General features: G+C 38.4%; 1 protein-coding gene across 1 annotated transcript in view; it reads left to right on the top strand.

The window, feature by feature from the left end:
• Positions 1 to 12,517, top strand: part of pappa2 (pappalysin 2) — a 77,565-nt gene that overhangs the window by 51,463 nt on the left and 13,585 nt on the right. Inside the window, exons 21-25 of the mRNA XM_071492040.1 lie at positions 1,398 to 1,611; positions 3,192 to 3,360; positions 3,720 to 3,852; positions 4,115 to 4,236; positions 11,031 to 11,102. Coding sequence (XP_071348141.1) covers positions 1,398 to 1,611; positions 3,192 to 3,360; positions 3,720 to 3,852; positions 4,115 to 4,236; positions 11,031 to 11,102 — 710 coding nt within the window. The remainder of the gene's footprint in view (positions 1 to 1,397; positions 1,612 to 3,191; positions 3,361 to 3,719; positions 3,853 to 4,114; positions 4,237 to 11,030; positions 11,103 to 12,517) is intronic.

Genomic DNA, 12,517 nt, shown 5'->3' with positions numbered 1-12,517 from the left:
TTGTGGCTTTTGGTTTAGTGAAGTATGTTTGAAGGCCATCATGTACCACACGGCAGTGAAAGCACACTATGTTGTTCACACAGAATAGGTTCAGTGCACACCAGTGCAGCTGTAGTGGGTTTTGATAAACACAACACCAACACAATGTTTAATTAGCTTATAAAAAATGTGATGCCATGTTAAAGATTCATTACATTTTATAGACTCTGTAAAAAATTGTGAAAGCTTTTGGGTGTTATGATTCTCCACACATACCAACACTTGTGCTTCATGTGGGGCCATACACACAGAAAATATTGGCTCTGGGCGATGTTGAAGCCATCGTCTCCTTCTCCTCATAACTGTACAAGACAGAGCCATGAAACAAGAGCAGAATGTTCAGTTTGACAGAAATCAATCCATGATGTTGACCTACTTGTACTTTCACATGTGCTTCTGTGTCTTTTAGCTGTAAAGTGCAGAATATCTTACTCTTTTTAATGTATGTTTTAAAGCACATCCATGTTTTAAAGTACCCCCATACCAAAAGAAATCACACAATGTTCCTCTTTCAAATGAAAAGAAAGTTCAAGTCATAAGAGACAAAACACATCCATGTTGAATTCCACACAATTTTTTGCTTCTCCAGCCTTATTTGGTTGTGTATGACCAGTAGCCTATAGGGTAGTATTAGCTAATGTTTGCAAACTTCAGGTCGATATAGCTATGTGACTGACATTACAATATTAATTTGCCTTGTTACGTTGACTCTTCTTTACTTCTCCTATTGGTACACTATATTTTAGCTTTTCACAGAGAAACAGTTCAAGAGAGATTTATGTTGTTTCCCACTCACTCTCAGGTAAGTGGCCTAATAATGAAGTCTTTAGAGAAAGGGATTCAAAAACATCTTGAGTGAAAATTTAATGTACCATTATCCTGTAATTACCACATGTGGTTATGGTGGGACATTGCTCAGCAAAAGTGGCAAAGTCTCACTTTAATGCAAGTGTCTAGTACAAATTGATGTTTCATGTAGGCACTGACAAAATGCAGTACAAGTAAAATTTGTGAAAACTCAAAAGTAAATAACTTATATAATGATCATTATCTTCAGCATTCAACACAGGTGAGAAGTAGATTCTATGGAGCTTATACAACCATATCACTGAATTATACACTATAAAACAGAACATGCACTACATAACTGCAAGTATGATGCAAAGGTTAACGCATAAGTAAGTAGAATAAGTGATAAGTGATAGAATAAGTAATAACAGAATAAGTAAATAAGTTAGAATAAGTGTCTTTCTGCATTGCACAGTAGTGGTAGTGACATTTTCCTTTCTCTGTCCAGCTATACTTTAATTGTCTTGAAATGCTGTGGTATTGAAGTCCTCCACTTCCCCTCTCCTCAGGTGACAGTGACAGGTTGGTGTGTTTGGAAGATGGTCTGTGGTCTTTCCCAGAGGCCTACTGCAAGATAGAGTGTCCAGAGGTCCCAAACATACCTAATTCCAAGCTGCTAACAGCAGACTGTCTAGCTTCAGGGCACGATGTTGGCTCTGTCTGCCGTTACAAATGCAACCCAGGCTTCTATGTAATAGGGAGCCTCAAAAAGAAGACACCAAGGTAAGTGTGGTGGGACTGTTGGCATCTCAGTGGACAGACAATAGCACAACACTACACCTCTTTCAGTGGAAATCTTGAATTATCAATGGGATTAATTATATCAATTATATACCTTATTAAGTACCTTGATGTATAAGGACAGACAAAACTGCCGGAACAGTACACTTTAACCACATATTGTGGGTTGTAGAATGCCTTTAAATACTAGTAAAGCCAGTATTATACTTCTGCATCCACAAGTATGTGAGGGTTCACTAGGGTCCATTTGATGCGAGCATGCGAGGCTCTCACCAATTTGTTGTGTCTGTGCAGACTTGTTTGTGCAGCCAATGCTACAAGGGCACTAACTGTGCATGCAACAACCGTGAAGTTCACAGCTTTCCATGTGCACGTCAGCAAGAGAGTCTAATTAAGGCCTGTGTCTGCGTTGATAGCAGACCAAAGTGAATGCAGTGTTTCATCACTCATGCCTCCATGCGGAATGGAGGAAATTCCATCTTTTCCTTTATTTTACAAGATTCCCATTACGCAAATTAGGATCTCCAATTCAGATATTTAATACAGCATTAGAAAAGAGCATTACATGGATTGCATCTAAACTAAAGTGTTAAATATTAATGGGTGCAGTTGAAGGAGAGATTTTTTTTTTGTTCATCTTCTGCAAAGTAACAATCTGTTTCAGAACAAACTGACATTAGGGTCCAATAAAATATGTACCACAGCTAACTGGGCCTTGTCATTACTTTTCCAGTTGTATTCATTGGGTAACTGCTCATTACTGAATACAGCTCATATGTTGCTAATGAGATGAGGGTTTCCTAATAGGTGGAGACACAGCCTCTGGTGCAGTTTATATCCTAATTTAGATGGAGTCAGCTACGTCCTCACATGTTTCAGTCTGTATTTCTAGTGAGAAAGTAGTTCAGTTTTATACATACATTTTATATATATTTAAAGTGAATGGGAAAGTGTTCTCAGACCCCACTGTATGTATGTTCTTGTATTAATTAAAATGCAGTGTATCAGATGCCCGTAACAAGGTGTGTTTTACTATGATATACAACCAGTGAAAATGTACATTTTTATAGTTTTGTATTACATTATATTTCCATACAATATGGTGAAAAACTGTTTTATGTACAGATCCATTTGCAGCTGGGTGTCTTTATGAGTTACACTTTCTCAAACATGTGTAAACATTTAATTAATCCCTGATGCTTTATTGGTCCAACATGTGAAAATGAACAGCAGCAGCTATTAAAGAGCTTTAAAGGTGCTATGTGTACATTTTTGCTATCGCTACATAGCATTAACAGCTATTTATTCACCAGTCTAATAAAAACATTGCATATTCAGGACCAAACTTCATTTGCTTATATATCCATCACTTCGTTATTTCTGCTGAAGTTAGAATGCTAACCAGCTAGCACTGAACAAGAACAAGGCTGGTACCTATAGAAAGAAAAGCAATATAAGTACTGGCCACATACTGTCCACACGTTGGCCACTAACTCCTCAAATATGTTTTGCACAGAATTAAGCTCACTTTAAATTTATTCATTTTCTCCTGCTGTATCTAGGAAGTACTTCAAGTTGGAGTGCTTGGAAGGGGGTCAGTGGGAGGAAACTGGATGTGAGCCAATATCCTGTCCAGCCCTACCTGATGTATTCCAGGGCATGTACACCTGCACCAACGGCCTATACTATGACACCCTCTGCACCCTGCAGTGCCCGGATGCAAGAGAAAATGTAAGATTTCAACAGCTGTCTATCCTCCAGGGTGAGATGTGCTAAAAAAAGAAGCAAAAGTCTAGTTTTTATTTCAGTGAAAATGTATCTTCAGCTATTATTTTCACATTATGCAGTGAGTTAGCCTATAAAGACCGATATTCTTGCCCATAAAATATAGATAACATCCCCAATTTGGTCTAAATCAGAATTTGTTTTTCATCAAATTTTGTTTGACGTCAGACATGAAACACAATGGCCATATTAATGGATACAAAATTGTGCATCGTAGCTGTGGTTTTATCCACAGTCACAGGTCTCTGACCCCTTGTTGTGTACATATTGCTGTGATCTTATGTTTTTGCTTCTGACTTGACAAGAGTCAGATTCACTGCACTAAGGATGGAGCCTGGACAGCAGAGTTCACCATGTGCTCCAAGCTCCAGGGATCCTGCTCTCCTCCGTCTGATCTCAACTCTGTAGAGTACAGCTGTGACCAGGGGATGGAAGTTGGTGAGCATAACCTTCTTTGAAGGATGAGAGTTTAATATATGAAATAAACAGTCCTGATTATATTTGCTTCCTTCTGTCAAACAAAATAAAGCCATGCACAGTTGCCTGGTGATCTTGGGCTTGTCTTATTACACACCACTCAACTGAGCAGACAAAACAATCACAGCTTTTTGTCAACACTTATATTTTATTCAACAGTCACTAATCAGGGTTAGGGGTATTTATTTTTGATTTGTGTTTTTTTCCCTCCTTTTACTTGCAGGTGCTATATGCTACCCAACATGCATTGTGGCTCTGGACATGGATCTGCGTGACCCTGTGGTTCTGCCAAATGGCACTACAGCTGACTCTTTAAAGCACTGGATGCTACCCATCAAAGTCCAGGTGAGGAGGGGAGTGAAGTTACTGCACTTTGATTTTGAGTTCACTTCACCTCATTTCTATTTTGTTCTGTGACATCACTTATCAAATACTGAATAAATCATAAATAATAATATCATCTGCAAAGTGCATTTTTATATAATCTATGACCATATATAATGCAATTTAACAAAAATATTCCATGTAAACAGTTATTTTTTTAATAAGCAAAACTAACAGCATATCTTCATTCCACAATTTGAACAGTTAAAACAGAAGCCAGCCAAGTGGACTACTACAGTTACACAAGTAATGTGACCACACAGTCACGAACATAGACAGAGAACATCCTCTGGTCCTCTTTGGACTTTTTCTGCTGACTGTTTGTTTGCTGACACACCAAGACATTTTATGCCTTTTACAACAGCAGCTTGCTGTCAGTCTATAAAACCTGCACAAAGTTGGGAGAAATGAGAGAGATGTGTTTAAAAAAAAACAAAACAAAAAAAACAAAACAACAAAAAGGCCTTAGTACGACTCAGATTCCAAAAACATTGGATCCTTCCCATGATGCAACCTGAAAGTACGCTTCATTAGACCCTCTTTGCCTGAGAAATACCAACATATAACTCTCCAGTTTGTTCCACAGGCTTTCTGTTGAAAATGTTTTGTGACCAAGCGCAACTACAGATTTACTCATGTGATATCGCTTTAGTGGTTTTCTCAGACTTAAACATTATATATAACTGTTGTATAACTGTTGTCCCTGTAAAACCAGTGGAGTGCTTCTGGACATTTCAGCCGGCATGAGCTATATGGATGAGCACTCCTTTAAAGTTTCCATCCCATCATGTTCTAAATCCTGTAGCAGAGGATCTGTGTCATTTTAGCTTATTTTTCTTGACCCATTGTGCTGATACTGGATATCTTAAAATTCACAATATCTACTATTGGCAGCTTGTGCAGTTCTTACAACTGCATTAGTCTTGAATAATCAATATATCAAAACTTTTATTATCTATATAAAGATGTCCATCTGGTCCAGTTCACAGAGGCATGTTGTACTGTAAATACCAGCTTGAAGAACTGGCTGCACCTGTTTCTAAACTGTTTCATGCTGCATGACGAAGCATGACATGGTGAAAAACGAGATAGCTTGATTGGTTTAAATATTGTGGATTGTTGTTCTTCTACCATTTGGAAACTCTTGGCAGGTTTTAGGAAACAGTTATTGTTTTGCTCGCTTGCTGCCATGCGACCAGTTCCGGGTGCAGTGAAAGCTGATCCGTTGACAAACAGCGCCGAGATTTTTACACAGAAACACCCATTGGAATGAATAATGCATCCAAACATCTGGTGGTCTGAACAACAGCATGGAGTAAACAGCTACTGCTCCAGACTGACTCACCTTTACTCATAAGTACAAAGTTCATTCACAGTTAAAGACAAAGACGACTCATCTGTGGAGTAGTCGACATACAAAAAAACTGCGGCTTTGCCATATGCCATACATACAGTATTTGCAGGTGGACTCATATCTTCTCACTTTGTTATTTATTTGTTAGCTTTAGAATCAGTGGCCATATTTCTGACCTCTTACGTCTCTGTGAGGCTAAGTGCCCCCTTTAAATCACAAGACATCACAGTCTGAGGCCTGATAATGTAATGCTGGTTACTCTTAGCCCTTACTATAATCTTAGTTCCTACTGAATCAATCTAAATTTTGGTTGATGGTGGAGCAACAACATGTGGACAACTTCTTCTGGCTAACATGATCCACTTTTAACGTCCACTTCCACAGTAGGACAACTGAACACTGACAACCTTCATACGTCATCTCACTGCCAGCCTTAACCATCACTAACTGTACAGGCAAAGTGGATAATGTTGTTCCAAGTCTATATTAAGGAACAGAATGCATTATATATGTACTACCTCTGTACTACAGTTACAATTACTTCAATTAATTCAATTCTCTTAATAAACCTGAGGGAAAAAAGGTAATTGTCTCACTTTGATGCGGAGAGAATCATGATTGAAGTTATGGAACTACACTTCCCATAGGTTGAGGGCTTAGGGGTTATAATATTAATATTAACCAGCTCCCCATTTTTTTAGCCTGTATTTGTTCACATTTTAGCATTTTGGGACCATTGAAGTGAGCTGAATTAGTTCCATCAGGTTTATAATAAATCCTTGGATGTGAAATAACTATCACCTACTAAAGAAAACTTTGATTCTCAAGTACCTTTTGGACTTATATGGAGGATAATTTTTAATGATTTCTAAGAAGATTTTTGGACATTTATTTGTGATGGACATTGGAAAAAATGAGATCTTCAGGAAGTCACACTGATTCTTAAGATATGTATATCGTGTCTGTGTATTCAGATTTTTTCACGAGTAGGATTTTTGATGCAAATTGTGGCTCCCTCCATGCTACTCTGAGAGAGATAAACTCTGGCTTAAAGCTAATGGTGTGTGCTAGGACAGGTGGAGGGAGATAATGACTTCTGACTCTTGATTTATCTTGTATTGAAATTGTTATGTCCCCAAGTGGTCCAGGGGAGTGGGGAGTAACAATGTTAAATAAACTGGGGAGAAGGAGTAACTAGGAAACAAATGTAAGGTCACAAATAAGGCAATTTATTATAAATTAAATAAGTTAACCAAAATCCTTTCACGGCAACACAAAACAAGCTCCGCATAATGGGTGAAGCCGGTAGAACCTGGAAAAGAAAGAAAGGGCAACAAACAGGAAACGATAAGTTGAAACAGAGAACACCCTCCCAGCCACAGGGAGTAACACGCAGACACTATCTGGTGCACACACAAAAACTGGCCCACTGGCCGATAACAGTGATCACAGAGTTGTCACCACTTGCTAGCTCACACACACAGCCTCATACTGCCGTCTGACCCACTGGCACCTGCACATCTCCACTCCCAGCATTTATACCAGCTCTAATGAGCAATGGGACACCAGTGCGCTTACCCTCTTGGCGCAGGAGGGTGGTACCTGGAGGGTACAGCAGACAAAAAAACACACAACACGACACTACGGCCGTAACAGAAATGTACCACACCATGGCAGCACAAAGCATCTCAGTAGTTTCATGTGCACCCAATCCCTCTTTTTATACTGGAGATAAATTATTACCACATTCATATTTCAAATGGAGCTTAAGTGGGAAAATGATCCTTTTAAAATAAGTCTTTAAATTATGAACTATGAATAACTATTAAAATAAATAACACTGTTCAAGTTTAAGTAGTATAAATCTCAATATGAGACCAGAAACTTTAAAACAAAACACTTACTATAACTAGCAATTTGTTTTTTAATTGAAATGACCTCAAGTGGCTACAAAAGGCTGTCTGTGTAACTGAAAATGACTAGACAAAAATCCCTCAGTCAAATTGCAGCTGAGATTTCTGAATCCATCATGACCTGTACAAATGTGTTTCATATCAAATATTTGACTGAATCACTGGCAAGACAGTGTTTGAGTTTTGGAGTTGTCTAACAAAACACTTTTAATTCCCAGCTGCACCAGCTAATCACACACTATGACACAACAAAATCCACCTCATGTGTATGTGAGTGTGTTCGTTATCATTCAAGTGTTGTTGCATTACTGGAAATCACGGGCAGATAGCAAGAGTAAAGGTTCCAGTTGACGTCAAGCCTTTTAGGAAATACACATATCTCTCACACACAGTGTACACAGGTCACCATGAGCAAACTCGTAGGGAATGCCAGATTTTGGGTCTGATTTAGAGTGCTGGTGTTTTGCTTCGAAGGTGGGTGTCATTACGCAATATCATATCTCAGGAATCGCTTCTACGTTAACACTGTTGCCCACACTGCTCCAGTTTCACCTTACTTTTGGGTGGTCAGCTGGCCAGCCAGTTAATCCACCCTTGCCAAGGTCAAATAGTTGGATGGAGGTCTGGCTTCTTGCGCCATATCTCTGACGGTGCCTTGTGATTTCGAGGCATTGTGTTATCTCAAATACTTCAGAATCAGGTCTCCCTTGCTGGGTCGGGCTGCTCAGGAAATCACAGGGGAGGATCCAGTTTCTCTGTCCATATTTGTTAGTCAATCAGCTATCTTCTAACCACCTTGTAAATTCCCAGGGTCAAATGAATGAGTACAGCCTCACCCAAAGTTTACAAAATTTTGGGGTTTGCATCCACTTAAGCTATATGAAACTTTTCTTGCATAACAATTTTCAGACACTGCATATGTCCTTGAAAGCAACAAAGTATCTGCACAGAACAACGTGTAGTCATGTTCAATTTTATGTAGCAGTTCATTGTAAGCAGGCCAAGTGCTAGTGGACTGTTGGCAAAAAAAGTTCCTGTAGCTGTTATCCCCCTACAGTAATAGGAACTCATTCATTGTTTTGTCATTAAGATACTCAACTATAAGCATACGAGGGGCACAGATTATATACCTTGTATACATGTTGTTTCCAATAGTATTAATTACTTTGTAGCTATTTCTAGACCTAGTCTTAATTGTAGTCCTGAGATCAAAAGCCCATGTTAGTTTTAGTCATATGTAGTCAACTTCATTCCTTTTATTTTTAGTCAATGTTTAGTCAACTAAAAGTACGGATAATTTAGCCCCAGCTTAGTCAAAAAAACCCAACAAAAAAAAAGACATTTTTTAGACATCAGAACATTATTTGGCAAAAATGTAAACATTTTACATTCAACCCATGAGCACTCAGTAGTTATTAGTACATTATTAAATAAGTACGTAGTACTCATGGATCGAACCACACCCATCTTCAGACTCAGCCTTAATTTTGATCTCAGCTACACACCTGTAAAGTTTTGTGACTGTATCTTGCACAGTTGTGACAGTATTGCGGTGACAAAATCTGTCTACAGACTGACAGACATATATACACCTGCCAAAGTTCTCAAAACCACCTCTGTGGTAGTTTCCCACTACAGTAGGTGACAAAGTGAATACCAGTCACACTGTCTTGACTGGCAATAAGCCACAAAATGACGTTGGTTGGTATGGTTGTATGATTAAGAAAACAGCTTTCTGAAAGTGGGTCTAGTCTGATGTTATTAATTAAGGCAAAACAACCAGGCATTAAAGATGATTAAACAATGAAGTCTGGAAAGATCCAACAATCCATTGCAATCTAACTCTTGCAACATGAGTCAATCATTGCTACAATCTGAACTTATTTTTGGTAACACAAACCCTAACTTTTCAGAAAAAAAACATACACAATTACACAAATACACAATATTCAGTTTTGCCAGGACTTTGTCATAAAGGTGTTAATTTGATACAATCATTTTGAAAGTATTAGTGGTGGTGTTGTACTAGACTGTTATACAGTAAGTGTTTGTAGTAGGTTGTACACAACCATTTAAATACATTTGTAAAGAAAATATTTGAACCTCTTCGCATATAACAGAAGATACAACTGCTAGACGGCTGTTGCCCAATAGACTTTATACAAGCTCAAAACAATCATCTACATACTATTATGTGCATTTTATTAACCAGCAGATGCTGCTAATAGACCGTATTTAGCTTGCATGGACCCATCCAAAATCAACAAGACCTCATTATCAAACGTGTGGAAATTAAGTTCATCAATGAGTTAGCATGTATAGCATATTTAACAGGTTAACCAATTCAACTTGCTGGCTACTGACTTTTCAATGAGACTAAACCCCTTTCTTTGAGCAATTTAGTGTCGTCATCCTCCTCATTCATTGGTCAGCCAGCCAAGTGTTGGAGTTTCCCCATTGGTTGCTGCTTGCAGTTTCTTTTGTCCCAGAGGACTCACATCTCCAGTACCCATGACATCAACCGTACATTCTACAGTGTCTATAGTACTGTAGAAAAACAATTTACTGTCAGAATTAAGTACTGTGACATCCCTAGAGCAGAAAGAATAAGAGAAACGCAAACAGATAAAGGGCTGACACTAAGCAGATCGGAAATACAAAGCATCATTATTAGTATATTATGTCATCTAGTGACACTTAGGCCCTGTTCAGACCTGGTATTAACATCCGTCTCGGGTGATCTGATCACAAGTGGACAGCTCTAAGTAGAGGTGCAAACACACCCAAGATGCATTGAAGATGCATTTGAGATCCAATCACTCAGACCACATTCTGTAATGGCCACACCACTGTCCAGCCAAACTATCCACTTTTCAACAATATTCTGTAATATTCCAATAGACACAAAACACGTGTGTTATAGATAGCCTTCTGAGACTTGAGTTACATTCACTCATTTGACTGATTCTGTATAAGCATGGAGTAGGATTTGGTAAAGAAATCTCCCCATAGGGTCCATTAGTAACTGTTCTGGAGCTTTTGTTAGATTCGTCTTTTTTGACCTTGGAAACAGCAGTTGGCAAAACAATCTGACCATGACAATCTGATCTGACCAAGGTTTATTAACGATTACGAAAGGTTCTCTCAGAAACTGGGTGACTCAAATTAGTTTAAACTTAAAAGGAACAAAAACTTCTTCTACCTTCTGTTAACCGACCTTCATAGGGTAGCAACACCATATGACAAGACAGCAAAGTGGATCAATTTGTGGTTTGATATTCAAATATTAAATCAGAAACTTAGTGATGTAGTTCTTGAAGAAGTTAGCATAATCATCCATAATCCTAACCAATGGCTACTTAAAGGATGCTCACTATATATCATTGGCTAGTATTACTTCAGAATTTTTTTCCATGGCAAACACAGTGTTTATCCATTTCCAGTGACTACATTGCTCAACCATTATCTTTATGTGCTTTGTTTTCCAGAGCATAGTCTGTACAGGGATGATGAAGTGGTACCCTGACCCTCAACACATCCATTGCATCCAGTCATGTGAGGTAAGAGTCGAAACAGCCAAACGGTCCTGCATCAAACACAGGGGTGTTTTTGTTTCTTCAGTCTGCTTTCTGTCCATTTATTCATGAAGCATTTTGTGAAGGCCAACACAACACTCTTCCATCCATATATCAGTCTCACTTAGGTCTTTTAAAGTGTTAAATAAGTGAAAATTTATTTTAATCATGAAAATTATTCACTGCAGCTGAGAGTGCCTGAGTGAAGAGTAAGTTAAGTTTTTCCCTTTTGTAAGTCATAGTTGTGATGTTTTAGTAGTAGGGTTTGGGAATATTTTCTGGCCTGCAGCAGGTCAGTACTTGGGCACTGACAGGGCATAGTGGAGGGTGTATTTTCTGCCCTACCAGTGGCTCATGAGTCACAAATAGTGAACCACATGTATTTTCTGGTCTCGGGTGGAGATGAGCAAGAGAGGAAAAAAATGGGCCAGCACATCCACAGTACATGATCCCAAAGGCAGCATACAACAAACATGAAAATTGATAACTACTAGTATGTGCCCCTACTCATAAGTCACCTTTCAAAGAATGGGGATAAAATATATTTTAGTGTGGAAATGCAGATAAGGTATCTTATTATTTTGACAAACATGAAATTGTACTTTTATTAAAAATATCCAATGGGATGGCACAGGGCACAATGTCATCAGAAAAATATGATGACTTAACAGCTGTATTTCTCAAACATCTGTACTCAGGCTATTTACTATAAATGATACAAGAGAGGACAGGCCCTGCTGTTGCATTCCAGCCAAAAAATGCAACTTTATATTTGTCTGAATGATCAGATACTGTACCCTTATCTGTGTTTCGGTACTAATTTACACCACAAGTATATATTTTATCACCATTCTGTGTGGAGGTACATGCTTATAGATATAAACTTTCATGACTCATGAGCAACAGGTAGGGCAAGACAGAACGCCTTCTGCTGTGCCTGGTCATTGTCCAAGTGTTGACCTAGCACACATCAAAAAATATTCCCAAGCCCCTCTCTGTTTTTTGTATGCAGTGAGAAGAGAAAATAATAAGATCAAAGAAATGAAAGACTCCATTCAACAAAGTGGGTCTGGTTCCATGTATCTCTCAGACCATACATTTTGCAGCTTCCATGATAGACTGCTGTCCTTGGGTATCCATCAAGCTGACGGCACATATGTGTCACATAATGCAACTGAACTCCAAAGCATGTTGTGAAAACACCATTTGATACATCTTGCTTAACCAACTGGTGCCTTCTTTTTCACAAATATTAGGTGTAAGTATAATCTTACATAACATGTCTAGTATGTGCTTTAAAAGCCTTGAGGTCAGGAGGATCTCAGTTGGGCTTTCGTCCCATTATTATCAAAGATATTTTATCAACATTGAGATAGGGAATACTTAATCCTTAAAACAAT

Source organism: Trachinotus anak, unplaced genomic scaffold (genome assembly GCF_046630095.1).
Source record: "Trachinotus anak isolate AG129_WGS33_773 ecotype Australia unplaced genomic scaffold, CSIRO_AGI_Tana_v1 ptg000012l, whole genome shotgun sequence".
NCBI classification, from domain to species: domain Eukaryota; kingdom Metazoa; phylum Chordata; class Actinopteri; order Carangiformes; family Carangidae; genus Trachinotus; species Trachinotus anak.
The sequence above is the reverse complement of the archived record's forward strand: the minus strand, read 5'-3'. Positions and strand labels throughout refer to the sequence as shown.